A 26,096-nucleotide genomic window follows, 5' to 3' on the forward strand; every position below is an offset into this window, starting at 1 on the left:
ACTGAATCCACGCGATTATGGTGCTCGATAAAATCCATGAAGGACCCATCTTGTCGTGCCTTACAACACATTTTTTCAGCGACCTCTTCTTTCACACCATTCAAACAATTGAATTGAGAATTGATTATTGAAAAATAAAACGAACAGGTATTTTCGGTGAATTTGGACCCTTACGACTGTATCACTTTTTTTTTGATAAAACTCAACAAAATAAACGTGGGAGATGTGTGGTCACAATAAGATACCAATATACTGCACACAACCCTAGAGTCAATGACTGATTCCTAAAACGCCTTTTCTGATGGGAAATCTACAGTAGCAAGCACAGTCACTTGATCTAGCCTCCTGTCACTTTCCTTGGGGCCATCTCAAAACATTTGTTTACAAAAACCATCCCAGGATCCTTTCTCTTTTAACAAACAATATTCGTCCGGCTGTCGTCAGAATACTCATTGATATGTTAGAATCTTATCTGCCTGATACCATCTTTACAAGTGTCCAAATTGATAAATATCATTAAAAAAATAAACAATCTATGAAAAAAGAAGAAAAGAAGAATGGAAAAAAGAATAAATCGATATCTACATTATTCTTTTTTACAAACCCTCAATTGATTCATTTTGGAGTCTCAATATGCGCAAAAACTATTTTGCAACTATTCCATAATTCAAAATACACTACAAAAAGAAACTTATACCATATAATCAAGACTTACGGATATGACAGGCATGGTAAGTAAACCCCATGCAAAAAATTCTAAAAATATCACAACCAAGGCATGATAAACGCTGGGTTCGCCGATTCCAGAACTCTGCAAAAGAAAAGAAAATTTATATTACTTCAGCCAACTTTATCATTTCTATTAGGAAAAAAATCAACGTTAAAATGGTAAGCAAGATTAAGTTGACATTGCGCATTTTTTAATCATGTCCTTTTATGAGAAAAAAAACAATAAACTTATTTTATTCGAGTTGTAAATGGGCTGAAAAAATCGATACGCAGCATGGATCCACATTTCAATCTTTCTTCATTTCGAATGGCATTTCTAGATAAGATTTGCGGTTTTGATATTGTATCAATTCTAGATTGCCCCACTCAGAATAAACGCAATGACTCACCAAATCAACAACTTTCCAATAACGTCACTAAGCGACACAACACTCTAATTGCCAGAAAAATGAAAATTTCGGGAATTTATCGAAAGTTAATCAGAATTATATCACAAATGTGGCTGCCAAGAATATATTCAAAAATCTTTGCTATGGGATGACAAATTGCAAATGGTGAAGCTGAGATGAACAACAACGTTGAAGACGGAATGGACTCTCGTTGCTCACCATCTATAAAAAATTCGGAAGCTGGCGCCTCGGATATAAAAGTTTTCTATTCGAATATGGCTAAAAACCCAAAACATTACTTAACATTTTTTCAAACTACATGATATACGTATATATTACAAACGTAGGTATTATGCTCACCCTAAACAAACATTGCCTATTACCGAATACTATACTTATGTATGCACGTATATAAATTGATCGTACACATATTTTCAATTTACTTCGTGCATAAAAGCATACATATGTCCATATGAAGTACGTACATTGAATACCGCTGATTTAATGTACAAAGTATCTAACTAGATAAGTCATAACCTCAAAGCTTCATTAGCATATACATATAAATACATACATATGTCTACCTCGAGCATTTGATATTGATATATAAATGATTAAAATACTAAAACGAAATGTTTCTCTGGGACCCGTGCCGTGGTAAGAAACCGTAAAGCCGTCATCGCTTGAGTTTTTATGAACATTATGTTCTACAAAAAGAATTTTGAAAATACTGAGACAGCTTCACCTGAGCGTTATCGCTCAGTTAGAAGAGAGTTAAGAAACTAATGAGATTGGATTTAATCTAGACTATGAATTCATAGATACTTTCCACTCATCGCGAATTCCGGCTGACGAGTCAATTTGGAAATTCAAGGACCGTTCTAGGATGGAACAGTATTTGCTCATGAAGCCTATAACAATTCGAAAAATCGGAGACTCGGCGCTGCAGCTATGGAAGGTTATGTTGATCTTTTGTGTAAAAATATTATGCACATGATGGTTCCATTTATTCATAGCTCGTAGTGTATATACGCTAAATATTACCGATATTTAATTCGATATGGTATTGATATTTTATCTCTTATGGAGTAACGTGAAAGCGGCAAATTTGATCTACTAATAATAGCAGGATTTGCAAGAACCTTTCAAGTACCATCCTACATATTAGAATCTATATGACTGTAAAATTTCACTGTACCTAAGGGAAGTTTGCAGAAATTTTTCAACACATAATAGTGTATTATTATTAACTTTATTTAAGCAATTATTGTAACGAAGAAAATCATAAAAACGACCCTTTTCGACGCTCAGGCGAACATTGTCCTCTATGACAATTATTTCCTATTGTTGTCTCATATATCTTCTTAATTGGTTTAAATATCCTATTGTCAATATTCTTCTATATATCTTTGGTAAAGATTGAATTGCTAACCCCATCCCCGGAAGTGATGAGGAGTTTATGGAAAACTGGGGGCCGTCACTCCCTTAAAAAGTTTTGGTCGCTCAAAGTGAAGTTTTTGATATCACCCCAGTAAAGAGAAAGAATGACGAGCGGAAGGAGGGAGAAGATCACCCCCTCTATCCAAGACTGTACGTTTTATTGTGGAGAGCTAAAAATTCTTGTTTATATAAGTACATAATTGAAGGGAGTAACAGTATTCGAAAAACAATATTTTGCAATTTTATGTAGAGATTGAAGTCGAGATGTGCATTATGTGTCCCTGAGCGGGTCAATCTCCTTCGCTTGTATATATTTCATTTCATTAAGATTGATGTCAAGTGGATTGCAAACCACATGTGCTGTTTGTCCTCCGGAAAACTCTTTTCTTCGATTAGCGGTCTACGGAAGAAAAGCAGACCGATCTTTCCGACAAAGGCCCGGATTCGCAGAAATTGTTGATAACTTCAAATTCCAACAGAATTTGACAGGCTTTCAGTAAGCCTGAATTGACAAGGGACTGAAGTTATCAGATTTTTTTTATTTTGCCATTGAAGCGTAGAAGCAATTGTTGTTTTTCTGAAATTTCAACCAATAAGCGAAAATAACCACTTTTCACTGCACCGTATCTTTTTAAAAAGTACTGATCGTTGTACATTTTCAGCTGGAGTAAAAAGATGGAAGCTTCTTTTTCCTCTTACATGCCTTCTTTACCCGCTCCCCTCTCAGGGACGGGGTTGATCAATCAAAATTTATCATAATAACTTTGCTTATACATATTCACATGCAATGAAATAAACTGAAATCCGGATACCGTCATATGAAATACATAAGTGTTCAGAAAGGGGGCTAAAAGGATTATGTTTTTTTTAAGGACGTAACTTACAGTCGATGTGTTATGTTTTTTTGAAAACGTAAGATACCTTGTGTTGGGTACAATGCAAAGAAAATAAAAAAAAAATTTGCTGATGGCGAAAAACAAAAGAAATTCTTTTTTCGTAGGTAAAATTGAAATCCGAACAGAGCTAAAACATCATAGTAATAGCTTTAAAAACTCAAAAAATGACTAGTTAATACTCAGTATGCAGACTTTTAGTACTACATACATACTTCACTAGCCACTCTTCTCATGTTTCAGCAAATCTTTAGGTAGGGTCTCTGATTCATTCTATTTCCAGTGGCGACTCTCGTTCTTTAGATATTTCAGCAGCTCTATTGACTAGCAGTCGCCCTGCATGTTTGGTTGTTCTTCCAATTTTCAATTTTTTGAGAAGCATTTTCAATAATTTTCAGATTTTAATCTCTCACCAATTACAGTCATTATTTATAATGGCGACTGGTTGAAAGGTGTATAAGTTTTTCCGTTGTAGAGTCATCTAGGAGCAAATTGCAACAAAGTGGACATACCAAAATACTACTCCTATCGCATATATGTATTCACAAATTTCCATGGCGATCGCTTGAACATCAATTTTTATATAATGAATGATGTTGAATTATTTAGGTCCCCATAAACGCTTGCATTTGTATTCTTAATGAGTGAATTGTCCTAAATCAAGTAAAATTAATGATCTGATTTTCGCCTTCTAAATGGGTCCGGAAGACGGAAGAATAAGTCTTTAGAATTTTTCTGTTCGAAACCTATTTCAGATCAACCCTTGTAATTCAAAGATCTTATTAGCCAAGCTATTATCATAGTAGCCAACTACCGTGCGCGGATTGTGATTTTCGACCCTAGGAGAAATTTTCAACGATCCCAAAGTTGTAGTCTCCTATCTTCAGTGTTTTCGTTTGACCAGTGCGATTCAATGTTGTTCGTTCTTTGGTTTTTCGCGCTGACGTTCCCACCATGTACTTCGTCTTGTCTTCATTAATGTTCAGCCCAAGATCTCGCACCGCCTGCTCGATCTGGATGAAGGTAGACTGTACATCTCTTTGAGCATTAGTTGATGAGCCTCTTGGCGTAATTGGTTCCCTCCATATTTAACCAATTCGGCTGTAATTCCATCGGCTCCTGGCGACTCATGGTTTTTAAGCCGATGAACTGCACGGACCGTTTCTTCTATGCTTGGTGGCAGCATTGGTCCGTCGTCTTCAGTTGGCAGGACCTCCAACTCGCCGATGTTTTGGTTGTTGAGCAGTTCATCAAAATACTCAACCCATCGCACCAATATGCCCATTCTGTCCGAAATCAAATGTGCCCATATGTTTGTGGACCGCTTTTCGCGTAAACCAGGTACTTCCAACAACCACTTCCTGCTAATCCGTAGTCCGTTTTCGTTGGTATCCCTATGGAAGCTATGGGATCTAATCCAAGCTATAGACTATGGAAAAATTTCAAAAATATTACACTACATATTTACACCCTTTAAACGCTCGGCGAATACATTTCTAATCCTTTGGTGATTGAAGCAACCTACTCCGTCACGGTTTGCTTCGAACTCATTGTTTAAATATTCAAAGAAATCCTCACTACAAATCATCGAATTTATTCATGATCCAAGGTTATTGAAATGTTAAACATTTAAATGCAGTTTTCTAAAGTTCATTACTATTTATTTACGAAAGCTGGAATTATATCTACATTCATTTGGCAACAGTTCAACTTTGAAAGATGGTGTCTTTATGGTAGAAATGAATCATACCTACTTTTTCGAGGTACACCATTTTTAGTTAGTTGATACACGAAAACTATTATATATTCATGTTGGTCATATTATCTTCTCTCACTTTGAGAAGAATGAAACATACACTCAACGACAAAAAAAGGTGCAAACGAAAAAACTGTCAAATTTGATTTTCTCTTTGCCAGGGATCCCCGAAAGATTGCTGTGACAAATTCACAAATATTTTAAGGATTTCGGAAGTTGTCTTCTTATACTTGGTCTTCTTTCAAAGCTCGGTTGGCGTGAGTGTTTTGTGCAGTAAGAGTATTTTAGAAGGATTGATAAGATCATGCCTAAAAGGATGCAGTCGTCATCAAACAAAAACGCGCTGTCAGTGCATTGACTGGCCGTAGTGTACCGGTTCGTAAAATAGAACGTGAATATAAGTTCAATGAAAGCTAGGTACGTCGGAAAAAATATGATGAAACAGATCAAGTCGAAAGAAAGAAAAGATCGAGATGAAAAAAGTGCACCACTTCAAAGAAAGATCGAATTATTTTTACGGAAAGTTGTAAAAATCGTTTCAAAAATGCAGTTCAGATCGCAAAAGAAGTGCAACAATCATACCAAATGAATATTTCAACAAAAATTGTTCAAAGATGCTTAAGGGATTTGAGTATGATTGCGAAAAAGTGTGCAAAGAAACCACTTCTGTCAAAGGAAATGAAAATTAAGCCATTAAATTGGGCTTAGAGCAAGAAAAATTGGACTCGAACGAGTTATTTTTTTAGATGAATTAAAATTCAATCTTATAGGACCCGAAGGCTTTCACAGTATTCCACGCAAACGGGGTGAACGATGTGCAGAAAATTGTATCCTTCCAACTATAAAGCATTCACTCCATGTGATGGGATGGGGATGCATTTCTAAACATAAAACGGGGTCGAATTTAATACTAGAGGGCAAAATAACTAGAAAGGTACAAAGGCATCAATCTTAAAAGACTTGTGCCTAGTTTGAAGTCATTGCCAAAAAAGGAGGAGGGTTTATTTTTCAGGAAGGCCTGTTCTGTAAGTAACAGTAAACGTCGTAATTATCATATAAACTTTTTTAAGTTACATAAGCTATTCTCTAACATTAGATCAAAAGATTGAAATCTAGGTATTACCTCTTTGGATTGGCCAGGCAACAGTGCAGACCTCAATCCAAACGAAAATGTTTGGGGTCAAATGACAGTTAAAATAGGCTGAATATTTCAGTGCTTTATATGGCCAAAAGGATGAAGTGTGTCATTAAAGCCTAAGGCAGCTCAAAAAAATACTAAGTAAAAATTAAAGTGGACTATTCTTTTTGGGAATTTGTTTAAAAAAATTGGAAATTTTAATTCTCTATGTATTTACGAATGCCCCCAATACCGCTACCGTTACGGTCTTGAATGAAATGCTCTAAAACACTTTAAAGTCATGATCCAATTGGATTGTTGCGCCAACAATTATTATTATGTTTTAACCATGTTTTGTTTGCCAAAATTTCTAATGACTGGAAACAGTGAAATATTATTTTTTTTAATTATGCTTTCTGAAATTCGTATTTCATAACATGATGTTAAAAACCTTTAATAGTTTTGTTTTAAATAAACCAATGTACGAAATTTAATTGAAATTGAAACGATTTTGTGTAATTTTATTAACGTTTTTCTACGTCAAACGACCAAAAATAAAACAAAATTCAGTGCGGCTTTTTTGTTCTTGAGTGTGGTACACTTGTTCCTCTTTGATGTAAGTAATTTACTTTAGAGCACATGAACATGTTAGTTAGAGGGTTAGGAAAATGAGAAAATAGTTTGAATTCCACCTGGCAGTAGATTTTAGGATTTTCAACAGCCACAGTTGGTAGATTGCTGATGCGTAGCTGCTAAACACATTTGATGACTCGCACTATTAACATGCAAAACATGTCAGCGCTGCTTTCAATTGTTTAACCTTTTTAGTATTCAAAACCTCGTTCTTTTTGGAAAAAGCTCGCAAAGAAAATATCTATCTTCTAAATTTAAATCTTGTACCTGGTCTTTCTACCATAGTTTTATAGCAATATTCTGTATGGTAATTTCTAACAAGCTCCAAACTAAGGAACTCTACATCAATTACAATCCATTCTCACTCTAAAGGTCCTAAAAAGGGTGATAAACTTCCAATAGGTATTACTCTCTATTTGAAGGAAGATTAATCTTTCATTAGATGACTACGTTGGGATATATTCTCCATATTAGACATGTATGCGTTATCGCTAATAAAAAATTATCTTTGCACGCACAGGTAACACCATTTTATTAGATCCACACGAACAAACACCTGCCCATTCTCTAACTAGCTTACTAAGCACATTAGTCATAGTATCTACGTTGCAGAGATACGCTTGCATAGAGTTACAGAATTGTTATCGTGCGTCTTCTTATCAATTGAGCTGGCATTGTGAACTTAAGCTAAAGTAAATATACAAAAAGGTATTCGCTTTGCATAAACTTTTCTTTAAATACCGTAACCGTATATGATGCAGTCATGTACCGTTTGGGTCATTTAGGTACGAAAACGACAAGCACATTACGTTCCCCAGCTTCAATTCCAATTTTTAAAGTTTTGTGTAAAACAAAACCGTTTTCGGAAACGGTTATAGTGATTGACACCAAATTTGGTAAAAAGGATGGAACTGTGACTTACATAATTCTACGACGAATTTAAGGGGGACCTATTCTGTGTGTCCGGATAGCCGAGTGGTTAGAGCACAAGGCTATCATACGGAAAGTCGCGGTTCAAATTTCACTGGTGGCAGTGGAATTTGAATCGTGATTTGACGTCGGATACCAGTCGACTCAGCTGTGAATAAGTACCTGAGTCAAATCAGGGTAATAATCTCGGGCGAGCGCAATCCTGACCACATTGCCTCCTACAATGTACTGTAGTGTACCGTTAAGGTCTTGAATGAAGTGCTCTAACACACCTCAAGGCCCTGATCCAATTGGATTGTTGCGCCAACGATTATTATTATTATTATTATTCTGCATATATGGAGGAGGGTGATTTTGTAACCAAATATAGTCAGGCCCTCGGTGCGTGTTTTCCGATGCCGGTCTTAGTTTTGACTTTTTTGGAAAGGTGGGGAGTGTGGGGGTCGAAAGTGATCATTTATTTCACGGAATCATTCTCAGAAACTGCTCAACCGAAAAATCTGAAACAAATCAAGAAGCTGCCACTATATGGTGCCTACGCAACGATATACCCTCCATGCCAATATCTGTTCAAATAAAGTTAATAATAGTATATTACTATAATTTTTAGTAATTGACTGCAAAACTGTCAAGTTTAGTGTAAATCGCACTATTACCAACAAAGTTATAATACGTTAAAGTTGCTGTTTCTGGGCAAATCCAAATGTCAGTATCACGCAAAAGTGGATATTCTCACATAATATAGTATATGCATATATTACATGCTAAGTTCTAATGGGACAAATGTCCCATCAAATGTTTTTAAAAAGAACTACACAAAGCCTATCATACCTGAAGCCCCCACTTCCGATTTCCAGACTTGTTTAAACATTGCGTCGGATTAAAGTTTTTAAATCGTAAATATACATACATATATTTGTCGAGGGCAGAAGGATCACCGTACACACCTCTATCGATCACGAATATCCTCATTTCGGATGTAATCATAGCAGGTTATGCCACTAGTCTATCTTCGTTCCCATAACCACGAGGCGCCGCTCATTGTTTGTCGTAGTCAACGAGCATTCAGAGCCACGCAGGATGTCAGCGCTGCCACTGACGGTAATCATACATGTTTCATTGTGGTCGGTCGTCAGAAACTTTGTTTTGTTCGGATTTATTCCGAGACATATGCATAAAGCAATAGTTCCACTTTGTTATGAAGTGCTAGTTAAGCATCATCAACATATAGCAATGTATGGAGCAGTAAGCATTGGATGTTCCGCATGGCACTGTCCATGAAAAGAACAATAACAGTGGTGGAGCAATGGTGATATACCTATCTTGCTGAACACGCTTCAACCTTCACTATTCACATCGGGGGAAAGCAATTTTACTCACCCCACGAGTTCCTCTGGCACTAGGAGTTGTAACGAACACCAGATAAATTTGTGTGGCACGCGGTTAAAGGCTTCCTCTAGACCTATGAATGCAATGTAGAGACTAAGATCATTTTCACGGTATTTCTCTATGAGTAACCGGGCAGTATGTATGACATCAGTAGCTTCACAGTTCTTAACTCTGTTGGGTTCATATAAATTTGAACGATGCCCAAATGAACCAATAATATCTTCAAAAATCTTCATAGTATGAGATAACGATCGAATCTGATCATAATTTGAACATCCATCCATCCTCTTTCTATATTGAAACGGTCCTGTTTTCTTGGCAGTCAATTGCAATTGAAGAGCTCCGTGAGCAAGTAGATTGGGTTCCAACTCTGTACTTTTCAGAGCTCAAATGTGAGGTTTGTTTGTCTTTCGTTAACACAACAGAAGTATTCGATATCCTAAGTACTTTTGACAAGTCGATATAGATATATATCGCCGTTCCGAATATTCAGTTTAACGTAAAGATCTGCGTAGTGAGAGTATCCGAATAATCTCAAGTCAAATATCACTATAAAACTCGACCGCCTTTTCCGAATTCCGACTTCGCAGTCTTTTTCGAATTTTCGAAGCTGTCTCCATGCTGTATTGACCTGAGTCGCTGTTCAAAACACTTTTAAAATCTGAAAATTTCAATTATCCACCAAACCTTTCCAACTTTTTCCAATTTGTCCATGTTCCATGAAGTACTATATTTGCAGCAGGTTCGATACGCTTATACAAACCATTGAACTTTAAAAATTTCTGTTTTATTTTTTTAGCAATGCTTCGAATCCATTGATGTGCATATTCATTTATTTAAATTTAGAAATCTGCTCTGGCTTCCTTCATGGGGCGACCTATAGAACTTGTAATTGACACGCTACTTAACAATTGAGAATATACTCAACATCATAGAGAGTACCATTACACGATGGGCAAATATTTTCGAGGTTGTGGGCGATTCGGAATACTTATCGAAACTGGACAAAAGTACCTCTTATTGATTGATTCCTCGCCTAGTAAGTATCGAATTGGGCTTAAAATCTACAATTGTCTCCAGGATCCCCTCATACTGCCAATGAATAATGATACGTCTGTATGCTGTATTTTAAATGGGGCAAAGCACGTCAAGCACATCTACGGCCAATTGTTGCCCGTCCACCAAAATGTATTCCAGTCGAATCTAGGTGTACTCGAGAAACAGACCATTCTGGAATAGGTAGATTCCATTGTATAGTATAACCAGCAATGGAGTTGTTACCTTTTCTTAAGGTGTGACTTATCCACTACCAGTTCCGCCATCTAATCAACACGCCTACCGATACCTGGCGTCTACGTTGACGTAGATCTTCGTTCGAGGTTGTGTTGAGGCGAAATACGTCGATGTCATGGTAGAAGCAGGTGTTAACAAAAACTTGGAGCTTTCCAGTAACAGTAGCAGTTGCTTTCCATGCGTTGCTCCCATATAAATTATATATATATATATATATATATATACCTGGCGTACCAGGTTTATCCTCACCTGAGTTGCAAACGCAGAGCTGCATGCGACCAGGCGCGGGTCATGGGTTGCGGATAATGACATGACCCACCGGGTCAGCTACGAATATCGCAAGTTAATCTTGTAAATAAGTAGCCGCGGACAAGCAGAACGTTTCCCTTTGTGTTCGTCCTCCCTTACCGATTCTTCCCGTTCAGGGGGAGTAAACCTCCTTAACAAATCCGTAATCCGGGGTGAAGGGATCGACGCGCCTATCGGATGAATTGCAGTGACGTTACACTGTATTTCAGCGGCTCCCCTCCAAATACCTTCCCTACCTTTGGAGGTAACCATGGGGCATTGCAACATTGGGGCTCTGTTGCAGGGCTGACTGGTTCCCCATTACTCGTGGGAATAAAATTGGGGACTTTGGTTTAAATTCTTTAAATGGGACCCCAGGGACACGAAGACAGTACCCAACACGGTTAAGGGTCGTTCAACAACATCAGAGCGGCTCTTCGCCCTTGGATGTTTTGGCGGTTATGCCGTCAACCACCAGGGACGGGAGACCTAGGCGTCGTATGGTTTGGACGAACCAACTCAACGAATTTATCGTCCGCGCCTATTACCGTGTCACGGATTTGGAACGGAATCCATCAGGGTACAGACATCGACTACATGACGCGTTCATAACCCGATTTCCGGAGCTAAGTCATGTTCCGGAACAGAACGTCGTCAACCAGTACCGAGTGATCGTGAATAACAACCGAGTTGCCTTACCAACTAGGCAACAAATCTTCCAAGAGGTTTCACTTGAGCTCGGGCTGGAGTCATCAAATTACCGGACTAGTCAAAGGAGTAACACAAGTACTCCACCTGTAAGACACTCCATGAATCCAGTAGTCAGGAGAAGCTTAGTAACTGGGGATGTCGACCCAATTTATAATGAGGCTTTGACCGCATTCCAGGTCGCATTCACAGAGTATGCTGAGATTCTCCCAGACGCTAGGCCAAGGATCCCAAAACTGAAGTTTACTTCGGCAACTACTAACATCATTGCTGCCGTTGACAGAATTTTGGCTGATCGTTTGGCTAGCGAGATTACTGCTACAGAGGTTCACAGCCTGATCTACGTTGCAGCTGCCACGGTTATACGTCTCCATAACCAACATCTTAGAGCGAATAACAGAGGTATGCGCAGAGGGCCTTTACCGTTCTGGGTGTTTCGACTCAACAAAAGAGTCGAAAAGTTGAGAAAGGAGATTGGTCGTGTGACGCAAGCACTCCTTGGAAATCCATCACCAAGAGTGCACAGATGCGTTGCGAACATCATTGGAAACTACCATCTGTCCAATGATATGCCAATCGAAGAAATCCTCGAGGTGCTGAAGCAGAAACTTGCGGTATGCTCCAATCGCATCCGTAGGTATCAGAAAAGCTTTCAGCGAAGGACAGACAACACCTTGTTCTTCCAGAACCAACGAGGATTCTACAAAAATCTCATCAACTCAGGTAGGGAAAGTAACCTCAATCTGGATCAGGCAGAAGACTTCTGGAGAAGTGTTTGGAGCGAATCCAGTCGTTGCAATTTAGAAGCAGCGTGGCTCCCACACCTTATGCGTTCATGCGAGGCCCTCCCCGAAATGACCATGCCTGACGTAACTGAAGTCGACGTTAAAGCAGTCCTTGACAAGGCAGGTAACTGGAAGGCGCCAGGAGTTGACAAAGTTCACAACTTCTGGCTGAAGCGGTTCAAGAGCACTCACAGGATATTGGCAAATCAATTTAATCAGATGATTGCCGATCCTGATTTAGTTCCACCATTTTTCACCAAGGGGATAACTTTCCTCATCCCCAAGGAACAGGGTGTCTCTTGCCCTTCAAAATGTCGACCAATTACTTGTCTTCCTACCATCTACAAGGTCTTCACTTCAGTTCTGTGCGCGAACATCTCAAAACATCTTGATGTTCATAAATTGATAGCTGAGGAGCAAAAAGGATGCGCAAAAGGCTCCCGAGGCTGCAAAGAACAGCTTATAATCGATACGGTAGCTGTAAAGCAGGCTGTCCACCAAAAACGAAACATCTCGACAGCCTACATCGATTATAAATCAGCCTTTGACTCCATATCACATTCGTGGTTACTACAAGTGTTACGCTTGTATAAAATCAACCCGAATGTTGTTCTTCTACTGAGAACAGTAATGAAGAATTGGAGCACGAAGCTATCGGTATCTTCGCAAACATCAGGAGAGATACCAATCAGGCGTGGCATTTTCCAAGGCGACTCTCTAAGCCCACTGTGGTTTTGTTTGGCTTTGAATCCGCTATCCCATCTTTTGCATGAAAGCAAATACGGGTTCCAAGTCAAGCATGGCATATTGTCGAAATGTACATTAAGCCATTTAATGTACATTGACGACATCAAATTGTATGCCAAAGACGAGAACCAACTTCGCTCCTTGCTGGACATCACCATCCAGTTCAGCAGGGATATCGGCATGCAGTTGGGTTTGGAGAAATGTCGCATAAAAACAATTGTTCGGGGAAAACACACCGACAACGAAGGATACAGCCAAAATAACATCCGAATTGAGGGCATGGATTCGGACGACGTCTACAAATACCTCGGCATATTGCAAGCAACAACACCTGCTGTGGCAATAATTAAATCTAAGTTGCTGGGGGAATTTGAGCGGCGTCTGGATCTTGTCCTTAAAACTGAGCTGTACGGGAAAAATAAAATCATGGCAATCAACACCTTTGCCATTCCCGTCCTTCTATACACTTTCGGTGTGATACAGTGGAGTAATACTGATTTAGAATCTGTCAATAGACGGGTAAGGGTAGTTCTTGCAAACAACAACATGCACAATAGAGCTGCCGAAAAATTGAGGATCACTATCCCACGTCATCAGGGAGGAAGGGGGGTACTTGATTTAAAATCGATGCACTACAATCAAGTGCATTCTCTTCGTGAGTTTTTCTATGAGAAACAATCCTCTAGCCAAATACATCAGGCTACCGTCATGGCAGATAATAAATTATCTCCTTTGAACTTGAGAAGCAGAGAATGGGATCCCATGTCGAATGTTACTTCAGTCCAACAGAAGATCGACATGTGGAAAGAGAAACCCATTCACGGAGGTCATATAAAAAATTTGTTGTTGTCAGGCATTGACATCGAAGCCTCCAACAAATGGTTGACAAATGGTGTACTTTTCTATGAGACCGAAGCATTCCTAACTTCAATTCAGGATGCTTCGCTCCCAACAAAAAATTATAAACGGTACATTCTTCACGACTCCTCAATCACCAACTCCAGTTGTAGGTTATGCAACTGTGAAGAGGAGACCATCCAGCACATAACATCTGCGTGCAGGATGTTGAGCGGTACCGAGTACACCAATCGTCATAACTCCGTCTGCAAGATTCTCCATCAAAACCTTGCGTTGAAGTATAACTTAGTGGCAACCTACCATCCTTACTATAAGTATACTCCGCAGAGAATCTTGGAAAATGATCGGGTCAAACTACTGTGGGATCACACTATTGCCACCGACCACAGTGTAAATCATAACAGACCCGATCTAGTTCTGCTTCTGAAGGAAGAACGAGCGTGCTTTATAATCGATGTAGCCGTACCGTTGGACCGGAACACTGTTGAAAAACAGCACGAAAAAATCCGGAACTACGGCCCCTTGGCAGACGATATGAAGCAGACTTGGAGACTACAAAAGATCCAAGTAGTCCCAGTAATAATTTCAGCGACGGGATTAGTCCCGCAGAACTTACATAAAGCGCTGAAAACGCTCGATCTTAGGGCTGGACTATACATGGAGATGCAAAAAGCAGTTATCCTTGCAACCTGTGCTATAGTCCGAAGAGTCCTGTCCGGTAACAATCTGACCTAATGGGTTTCAGTCTTGATCCGCACTGTCTTCAATATAAGATCCATGTCTCTGTAGTGTAGGACCTCCGCGTCATTGGCTGAAGTGTTTGCGATAATCGGGATGTAGCAATACATTTTCGCATGGTCGCACACACTTTGCGTTAAAACGCATCATCGCTGTGATGCGGGCCTTTGGATGTTGCCTTCAGCCCATCCTTAGGTTGGTCGCCCCTCGGTCCGGTTGGGCGGGAAGAGGGTCCGTGGGCTTTTTGAACTATATATATATCTATATATCACGTCGGGGTCACCATCCTGGCGTACCAGGTTTATCCTCACCTGAGTTGCAAACGCAGAGCTGCATGCGACCAGGCGCGTGTCATGGGTTGCGGATAATGACATGACCCACCGGGTCAGCTACGAATATCGCAAGTTAATCTTGTAAATAAGTAGCCGCGGACAAGCAGAACGTTTCCCTTTGTGTTCGTCCTTCCTTACCGATTCTTCCCGTTCAGGGGGAGTAAACCTCCTTAACAAATCCGTAATCCGGGGTGAAGGGATCGACGCGCCTATCGGATGAATTGCAGTGACGTTACACTGTATTTCAGCGGCTCCCCTCCAAATACCTTCCCTACCTTTGGAGGTAACCATGGGGCATTGCAACATTGGGGCTCTGTTGCAGGGCTGACTGGTTCCCCATTACTCGTGGGAATAAAATTGGGGACTTTGGTTTAAATTCTTTAAATGGGACCCCAGGGACACGAAGACAGTACCCAACACGGTTAAGGGTCGTTCAACAACATCAGAGCGGCTCTTCGCCCTTGGATGTTTTGGCGGTTATGCCGTCAACCACCAGGGACGGGAGACCTAGGCGTCGTATGGTTTGGACGAACCAACTCAACGAATTTATCGTCCGCGCCTATTACCGTGTCACGGATTTGGAACGGAATCCATCAGGGTACAGACATCGACTACATGACGCGTTCATAACCCGATTTCCGGAGCTAAGTCATGTTCCGGAACAGAACGTCGTCAACCAGTACCGAGTGATCGTGAATAACAACCGAGTTGCCTTACCAACTAGGCAACAAATCTTCCAAGAGGTTTCACTTGAGCTCGGGCTGGAGTCATCAAATTACCGGACTAGTCAAAGGAGTAACACAAGTACTCCACCTGTAAGGCACTCCATGAATCCAGTAGTCAGGAGAAGCTTAGTAACTGGGGATGTCGACCCAATTTATAATGAGGCTTTGACCGCATTCCAGGTCGCATTCACAGAGTATGCTGAGATTCTCCCAGACGCTAGGCCAAGGATCCCAAAACTGAAGTTTACTTCGGCAACTACTAACATCATTGCTGCCGTTGACAGAATTTTGGCTGATCGTTTGGCTAGCGAGATTACTGCTACAGAGGTTCACAGCCTGATCTACGTTGCAGCTGCCACGGTTATTCGTCTCCATAACCAACATCTTAGAGCGAATAACAGAGGTATGCGCAGAAGGACTTTACCGTTCTGGGTGTTTCGACTCAACAAAAGAGTCGAAAAGTTGAGAAAGGAGATTGGTCGTGTGACGCAAGCACTCCTTGGAAATCCATCACCAAGAGTGCACAAATGCATTGCGAACATCATTGGAAACTACCATCTGTCCAATGATATGCCAATCGAAGAAATCCTCGAGGTGCTGAAGCAGAAACTTGCGGTATGCTCCAATCGCATCCGTAGGTATCAGAAAAGCTTTCAGCGAAGGACAGACAACACCTTGTTCTTCCAGAACCAACGAGGATTCTACAAAAATCTCATCAACTCAGGTAGGGAAAGTAACCTCAATCTGGATCAGGCAGAAGACTTCTGGAGAAGTGTTTGGAGCGAATCCAGTCGTTGCAATTTAGAAGCAGCGTGGCTCCCACACCTTATGCGTTCATGCGAGGCCCTCCCCGAAATGACCATGCCTGACGTAACTGAAGTCGACGTTAAAGCAGTCCTTGACAAGGCAGGTAACTGGAAGGCGCCAGGAGTTGACAAAATTCACAACTTCTGGCTGAAGCTGTTCAAGAGCACTCACAGGATATTGGCAAATCAATTTAATCAGATGATTGCCGATCCTGATTTAGTTCCACCATTTTTCACCAAGGGGATAACTTTCCTCATCCCCAAGGAACAGGGTGTCTCTTGCCCTTCAAAATGTCGACCAATTACTTGTCTTCCTACCATCTACAAGGTCTTCACTTCAGTTCTGTGCGCGAACATCTCAAAACATCTTGATGTTCATAAATTGATAGCTGAGGAGCAAAAAAGATGCGCAAAAGGCTCCCGAGGCTGCAAAGAACAGCTTATAATCGATACGGTAGCTGTAAAGCAGGCTGTCCACCAAAAACGAAACATCTCGACAGCCTACATCGATTATAAATCAGCCTTTGACTCCATATCACATTCGTGGTTACTACAAGTGTTACGCTTGTATAAAATCAACCCGAATGTTGTTCTTCTACTGAGAACAGTAATGAAGAATTGGAGCACGAAGCTATCGGTATCTTCGCAAACATCAGGAGAGATACCAATCAGGCGTGGCATTTTCCAAGGCGACTCTCTAAGCCCACTGTGGTTTTGTTTGGCTTTGAATCCACTATCCCATCTTTTGCATGAAAGCAAATACGGGTTCCAAGTCAAGCATGGCATATTGTCGAAATGTACATTAAGCCATTTGATGTACATTGACGACATCAAATTGTATGCCAAAGACGAGAACCAACTTCGCTCCTTGCTGGACATCACCATCCAGTTCAGCAGGGATATCGGCATGCAGTTGGGTTTGGAGAAATGTCGCATAAAAACAATTGTTCGGGGAAAACACACCGACAACGAAGGATACAGCCAAAATAACATCCGAATTGAGGGTATGGATTCGGACGACGTCTACAAATACCTCGGCATATTGCAAGCAACAACACCTGCTGTGGCAATTATGAAATCTAAGTTGCTGGGGGAATTTGAACGGCGTCTGGATCTTGTCCTTAAAACTGAGCTGTACGGGAAAAATAAAATCATGGCAATCAACACCTTCGCCATTCCCGTCCTTCTATACACTTTCGGTGTGATACAGTGGAGTAATACTGATTTAGAAGCTGTCAATAGACGGGTAAGAGTAGTTCTTGCAAACAACATGCATAATAGAGCTGCCGAAAAATTGAGGATCACTATCCCACGTCATCAGGGAGGAAGGGGGGTACTTGATTTAAAAACCTTGCACTACAATCAAGTGCATTCTCTTCGTGAGTTTTTCTATCAGAAACAATCCTCTAGCCAAATACATCAGGCTACCGTCATGGCAGATAATAAATTATCTCCTTTGAACTTGAGAAGCAGAGAATGGGATCCCATGTCGAATGTTACTTCAGTCCAACAGAAGATCGACATGTGGAAAGAGAAACCCATTCACGGAGGTCATATAAAAAATTTGTTGTTGTCAGGCATTGACATCGAAGCCTCCAACAAATGGTTGACAAATGGTGTACTTTTCTATGAGACCGAAGCATTCCTAACTTCAATTCAGGATGCTTCGCTCCCAACAAAAAATTATAAACGGTACATTCTTCACGACTCCTCAATCACCAACTCCAGTTGTAGGTTATGCAACTGTGAAGAGGAGACCATCCAGCACATAACATCTGCGTGCAGGATGTTGAGCGGTACCGAGTACACCAATCGTCATAACTCCGTCTGCAAGATTCTCCATCAAAACCTTGCGTTGAAGTATAACTTGGTGGCAACCTACCATCCTTACTATAAGTATACTCCGCAGAGAATCTTGGAAAATGATCGGGTCAAATTACTGTGGGACCACACTATTGCCACCGACCACAGTGTTAATCATAACAGACCCGATCTAGTTCTGCTTCTGAAGGAAGAACGAGCGTGCTTTATAATCGATGTAGCCGTACCGTTGGACCGGAACACTGTTGAAAAACAGCACGAAAAAATCCGGAACTACGGCCCCTTGGCAGATGATATGAAGCAGACTTGGAGACTACAAAAGATCCAAGTAGTCCCAGTAATAATTTCAGCGACGGGATTAGTCCCGCAGAACTTACATAAAGCGCTGAAAACGCTCGATCTTAGGGCTGGACTATACATGGAGATGCAAAAAGCAGTTATCCTTGCAACCTGTGCTATAGTCCGAAGAGTCCTGTCCGGTAACAATCTGACCTAATGGGTTTCAGTCTTGATCCGCACTGTCTTCAATATAAGATCCATGTCTCTGTAGTGTAAGACCTCCGCGTCATTGGCTGAAGTGTTTGCGACAATCGAGATGTAGCAATACATTTTCGCATGGTCGCACACACTTTGCGTTAAAACGCATCATCGCTGTGATGCGGGCCTTTGGATGTTGCCTTCAGCCCATCCTTAGGTTGGTCGCCCCTCGGTCCGGTTGGGCGGGAAGAGGGTCCGTGGGCTTTTTATATAAAAAATCCGGAACTACGGCCCCTTGGCAGATGATATGAAGCAGACTTGGAGACTACAAAAGATCCAAGTAGTCCCAGTAATAATTTCAGCGACGGGATTAGTCCCGCAGAACTTACATAAAGCGCTGAAAACGCTCGATCTTAGGGCTGGACTATACATGGAGATGCAAAAAGCAGTTATCCTTGCAACCTGTGCTATAGTCCGAAGGGTCCTGTCCGGTAACAATCTGACCTAATGGGTTTCAGTCTTGATCCGCACTGTCTTCAATATAAGATCCATGTCTCTGTAGTGTAGGACCTCCGCGTCATTGGCTGAAGTGTTTGCGACAATCGGGATGTAGCAATACATTTTCGCATGGTCGCACACACTTTGCGTTAAAACGCATCATCGCTGTGATGCGGGCCTTTGGATGTTGCCTTCAGCCCATCCTTAGGTTGGTCGCCCCTCGGTCCGGTTGGGCGGGAAGAGGGTCCGTGGGCTTTTTGTCCCATATATATATATATATATATATAATCTGGCGTACCAGGTTTACCCTCACCTGAGTTGCAAACGCAGAGCTGCATGCGACCAGGCGCGTGTCATGGGTTGCGGATAATGACATGACCCACCGGGTCAGCTACGAATATCGCAAGTTAATCTTGTAAATAAGTAGCCGCGGACAAGCAGAACGTTTCCCTTTGTGTTCGTCCTCCCTTACCGATTCTTCCCGTTCAGGGGGAGTAAACCTCCGTAACAAATCCGTAATCCGGGGTGAAGGGATCGACGCGCCTATCGGATGAATTGCAGTGACGTTACACTGTATTTCAGCGGCTCCCCTCCAAATACCTTCCCTACCTTTGGAGGTAACCATGGGGCATTGCAACATTGGGGCTCTGTTGCAGGGCTGACTGGTTCCCCATTACTCGTGGGAATAAAATTGGGGACTATGGTTTAAATTCTTTAAATGGGACCCCAGGGACACGAAGACAGTACCCAACACGGTTAAGGGTCGTTCAACAACATCAGAGCGGCTCTTCGCCCTTGGATGTTTTGGCGGTTATGCCGTCAACCACCAAGGACGGGAGACCTAGGCGTCGTATGGTTTGGACGAACCAACTCAACGAATTTATCGTCCGCGCCTATTACCGTGTCACGGATTTGGAACGGAATCCATCAGGGTACAGACATCGACTACATGACGCGTTCATAACCCGATTTCCGGAGCTAAGTCATGTTCCGGAACAGAACGTCGTCAACCAGTACCGAGTGATCGTGAATAACAACCGAGTTGCCTTACCAACTAGGCAACAAATCTTCCAAGAGGTTTCACTTGAGCTCGGGCTGGAGTCATCAAATTACCGGACTAGTCAAAGGAGTAACACAAGTACTCCACCTGTAAGGCACTCCATGAATCCAGTAGTCAGGAGAAGCTTAGTAACTGGGGATGTCGACCCAATTTATAATGAGGCTTTGACCGCATTCCAGGTCACATTCACAGAGTATGCTGAGATTCTCCCAGACGCTAGGCCAAGGATCCCAAAACTGAAGTTTACTTCGGCAACTACTAACATCATTGCTGCCGTTGACAGAATTTTGGCTGATCGTTTGGCTAGCGAGATTACTGCTACAGAGGTTCACAGCCTGATCTACGTTGCAGCTGCCACGGTTATTCGTCTCCATAACCAACATCTTAGTGCGAATAACAGAGGTATGCGCAGAGGAACTTTACCGTTCTGGGTGTTTCGACTCAACAAAAGAGTCGAAAAGTTGAGAAAGGAGATTGGTCGTGTGACGCAAGCACTCCTTGAAAATCCATCACCAAGAGTGCACAGATGCGTTGCGAACATCATTGGAAACTATCATCTGTCCAATGATATGCCAATCGAAGAAATCCTCGAGGTGCTGAAGCAGAAACTTGCGGTATGCTCCAATCGCATCCGTAGGTATCAGAAAAGCTTTCAGCGAAGGACAGACAACACCTTGTTCTTCCAGAACCAACGAGGATTCTACAAAAATCTCATCAACTCAGGTAGGGAAAGTAACCTCAATCTGGATCAGGCAGAAGACTTCTGGAGAAGTGTTTGGAGCGAATCCAGTCGTTGCAATTTAGAAGCAGCGTGGCTCCCACACCTTATGCGTTCATGCGAGGCCCTCCCCGAAATGACCATGCCTGACGTAACTGAAGTCGACGTTAAAGCAGTCCTTGACAAGGCAGGTAACTGGAAGGCGCCAGGAGTTGACAAGATTCACAACTTCTGGCTGAAGCGGTTCAAGAGCACTCACAGGATATTGGCAAATCAATTTAATCAGATGATTGCCGATCCTGATTTAGTTCCACCATTTTTCACCAAGGGGATAACTTTCCTCATCCCCAAGGAACAGGGTGTCTCTTGCCCTTCAAAATGTCGACCAATTACTTGTCTTCCTACCATCTACATGGTCTTCACTTCAGTTCTGTGCGCGAACATCTCAAAACATCTTGATGTTCATAAATTGATAGCTGAAGAGCAAAAAGGATGCGCAAAAGGCTCCCGAGGCTGCAAAGAACAGCTTATAATCGATACGGTAGCTGTAAAGCAGGCTGTCCAATAAAAACGAAACATCTCGACAGCCTACATCGATTATAAATCAGCCTTTGACTCCATATCACATTCGTGGTTACTACAAGTGTTACGCTTGTATAAAATCAACCCGAATGTTGTTCTTCTACTGAGAACAGTAATGAAGAATTGGAGCACGAAGCTATCGGTATCTTCGCAAACATCAGGAGAGATACCAATCAGGCGTGGCATTTTCCAAGGCGACTCTCTAAGCCCACTGTGGTTTTGTTTGGCTTTGAATCCACTATCCCATCTTTTGCATGAAAGCAAATACGGGTTCCAAGTCAAGCATGGCATATTGTCGAAATGTACATTAAGCCATTTAATGTACATTGACGACATCAAATTGTATGCCAAAGACGAGAACCAACTTCGCTCCTTGCTGGACATCACCATCCAGTTCAGCAGGGATATCGGCATGCAGTTGGGTTTGGAGAAATGTCGCATAAAAACAATTGTTCGGGGAAAACACACCGACAACGAAGGATACAGCCAAAATAACATCCGAATTGAGGGTATGGATTCGGACGACGTCTACAAATACCTCGGCATATTGCAAGCAACAACACCTGCTGTGGCAATTATGAAATCTAAGTTGCTGGGGGAATTTGAACGGCGTCTGGATCTTGTCCTTAAAACTGAGCTGTACGGGAAAAATAAAATCATGGCAATCAACACCTTCGCCATTCCCGTCCTTCTATACACTTTCGGTGTGATACAGTGGAGTAATACTGATTTAGAAGCTGTCAATAGACGGGTAAGAGTAGTTCTTGCAAACAACATGCATAATAGAGCTGCCGAAAAATTGAGGATCACTATCCCACGTCATCAGGGAGGAAGGGGGGTACTTGATTTAAAAACCTTGCACTACAATCAAGTGCATTCTCTTCGTGAGTTTTTCTATCAGAAACAATCCTCTAGCCAAATACATCAGGCTACCGTCATGGCAGATAATAAATTATCTCCTTTGAACTTGAGAAGCAGAGAATGGGATCCCATGTCGAATGTTACTTCAGTCCAACAGAAGATCGACATGTGGAAAGAGAAACCCATTCACGGAGGTCATATAAAAAATTTGTTGTTGTCAGGCATTGACATCGAAGCCTCCAACAAATGGTTGACAAATGGTGTACTTTTCTATGAGACCGAAGCATTCCTAACTTCAATTCAGGATGCTTCGCTCCCAACAAAAAATTATAAACGGTACATTCTTCACGACTCCTCAATCACCAACTCCAGTTGTAGGTTATGCAACTGTGAAGAGGAGACCATCCAGCACATAACATCTGCGTGCAGGATGTTGAGCGGTACCGAGTACACCAATCGTCATAACTCCGTCTGCAAGATTCTCCATCAAAACCTTGCGTTGAAGTATAACTTAGTGGCAACCTACCATCCTTACTATAAGTATACTCCGCCGAGAATCTTGGAAAATGATCGGGTCAAACTACTGTGGGACCACACTATTGCCACCGACCACAGTGTTAATCATAACAGACCCGATCTAGTTCTGCTTCTGAAGGAAGAACGAGCGTGCTTTATAATCGATGTAGCCGTACCGTTGGACCGGAACACTGTTGAAAAACAGCACGAAAAAATCCGGAACTACGGCCCCTTGGCAGACGATATGAGGCAGACCTGGAGACTGCAAAAGATCGAAGTAGTCCCAGTAATAATTTCAGCGACGGGATTAGTCCCGCAGAACTTACATAAAGCGCTGAAAACGCTCGATCTTAGGGCTGGACTATACATGGAGATGCAAAAAGCAGTTATCCTTGCAACCTGTGCTATAGTCCGAAGAGTCCTGTCCGGTAACAATCTGACCTAATGGGTTTCAGTCTTGATCCGCACTGTCTTCAATATAAGATCCATGTCTCTGTAGTGTAGGACCTCCGCGTCATTGGCTGAAGTGTTTGCGACAATCGGGATGTAGCAATACATTTTCGCATGGTCGCACACACTTTGCGTTAAAACGCATCATCGCTGTGATGCGGGCCTTTGGATGTTGCCTTCAGCCCATCCTTAGGTTGGTCGCCCCTCGGTCCGGTTGGGCGGGAAGAGGGTCCGTGGGCTTTTTGAACTATATATATATGTAGCAACACAAGGAATATCCTAGGTGTGATGTAGATTGTTCTCTCTAGGTCTTGCTTAGAGAAGAAGATTTACTTCGCACTAGCATGTACCTTGATTGGAATCGCCTTTTTAATGGCGTTATCTGGAATATTCTAGACTGGGCCTGGATAGTTTCCTCCACATAACGCAATCATAGAACATTCGGCAAGGAGATCAATTTTTGTAGTTATTAATTTAGACATTGTGATGGCTAGCTTGCCGATTTCATTGCCACAGGTTGAATAACGTTCATTACATTGTGTGTGTCTTTGTGTTCGTCCTTGCGACTTCAATGAGAAAATTAAAACAAAAGAAATGTTTTTTTTTGTTTTTTTTTTTTTGTTTATTGGAGATCCCAATAAGCTTTTTGTCAACTAAACATCAGGTCTTTCTGATTTTTGGGCACACGTTTTCAACGACAACATATTTACCCAACAAACGTTTCTGGGACGTAAAATGACTACCCAAAACCGGCCCCTTTAGTCATTCCCACATTGGCTATATTGATGAAAAAATTTTATTTATTATGGTTCACGGTACGTTCAGCATACAGGGGAATTATGATAAGTAATATATGACAATGAATTGCGATAATGTCTATCATGCCATAAAAGGAGAAAGATCTAATTCAAAAGAACAAACGGACATATGTTCTGAATTATTAAAATAAACATGCTTTGAACCATAAATCTGCATTCACTAATCTCACCCAATACAATAATAATTTATCATTATTATTAACCTATATGTAGTCGGCATTCTATGTAACTTTCACTAATCCAATAAGGCATCTCCCCTTCATTGTCTCTTATACTAACCACAATCTTATTTGCACCCATATCAGGTACAACTCCCTTTATCGACCTATTCGATTTCCACCTAATCTTATCCATTTATCTTAATTTCATACCAAGCTGGCAAAACACATATTATAGTTTTGGCTTAATTTCAAAATGACAAATAAGCAATCAACAAGACATGTATACATAAAAATCAGCAGATAAGGCAATTTGCTTGATAAAGGCTTGTTATATATATGTATATGCTGCTAAGAGTTCGATAAGAAATTCCTGAAAAGTATGAATCAATTCTATACTTTTGAAGTCAATTCCTGTTCTTGTAGGAAATATAACCATTTTAGCGATCTATATCGTGGGCGAAAAAACTGTAACAAAAATAAATGCTATATTTTTATTTTTGCAGGAATTTTATTGATACAAAGCTAAATGTTCACAAACAATTTAGATTTTGAACTGCATCACAAGTTGAGACGGTCAAAAACGCGACACATGCTTCTTTGTGGCGTTTTGGCTCATTCTGGACGGTGATTGAACTTTTGGTAATTGTTGGTGGCAACCATACTCTTTTATATACCCCAGTTAGAGAAGGTCGTTCTGTATCGGAAGAATTTTGCTGTCTTTGTATTGAAGAAATAAAGTGTGGAAAGCTGCTTTTCAATCATTCTTGGTTGACGGATGGAAAGCAAACATCGACGGTCTAAATCAAAATAATTGGCGGTGCCTATTTTCTCCAAACTTTTCTTCTGCGATTCTACCAGGATTTAGGGACAGCAATGTTAGAGGGCTTTCAAATTACCAATTTTTACCCTTCCATGCAGCGCAACAGCATTGTCGCGTTTCAATTCCATGTTCAGGAATTGACTTGTGCGAAAAATTATAATTATAAAACTATAGACAATAAAACGAATTGCCATTGGTGTAATTTTGCGCGCTCTAGTATTGTTGAATTGGTAGATCAGTGATGCAAAGTGGTTACAATTTTTTTATCACACGATGTATTCGATTCTATTTGGATCTCTGGATTTTGAAATATGCGCCCCATTTATGGAATGGGTGATCTGCGGGAATTTCTTATGATCCCGATGATGCCATTAAAGATGAATTTTTAACCCGGTCAGGCAAAATATTCACAACAAACAAAACTACGACATACAAATAGCATTTAGTATCGCCACCAACCTTCTGTGCAGTGCAGGATGGAATGACAACGGATCAGTTATTTTCAGGGAAACAAGTCCGCGAAAAATGTAGGGAATATGATATCAATGAGCACCAAATTCACCAAACCTACGACTTCTGCCTACCGTAAAAATCTGTATAAATTATAATCAAACTGGAAATACCATCAACTTACTTTGGTTAGTAAAAACCATAATGAAGGGCAGCGAATGACAAAAAATAACTAATACCAAGTTTCAATTCAATAATAACTTAAATAGAAGAATAGTTTCGTACTCACTCTCTTTAACTTGGTGTTC

At 41.1% G+C, this 26,096-nt stretch overlaps 1 protein-coding gene across 5 annotated transcripts in view; it reads right to left on the reverse strand.

Annotated features, from left to right (window-relative positions):
• The window catches only part of LOC119650458 (hippocampus abundant transcript 1 protein), a 70,319-nt gene that overhangs the window by 16,120 nt on the left and 28,103 nt on the right, over nt 1–26,096 (reverse strand). For all 5 annotated transcript variants that reach the window (XM_038053318.1, XM_038053317.1, XM_038053315.1 and 2 more), the window contains one exon: nt 716–811. In XM_038053318.1, the coding sequence (XP_037909246.1) occupies nt 716–811 (96 nt within the window). The remainder of the gene's footprint in view (nt 1–715; nt 812–26,096) is intronic.

This window comes from Hermetia illucens, chromosome 2 (genome assembly GCF_905115235.1).
Source record: "Hermetia illucens chromosome 2, iHerIll2.2.curated.20191125, whole genome shotgun sequence".
NCBI lineage: Eukaryota > Metazoa > Arthropoda > Insecta > Diptera > Stratiomyidae > Hermetia > Hermetia illucens.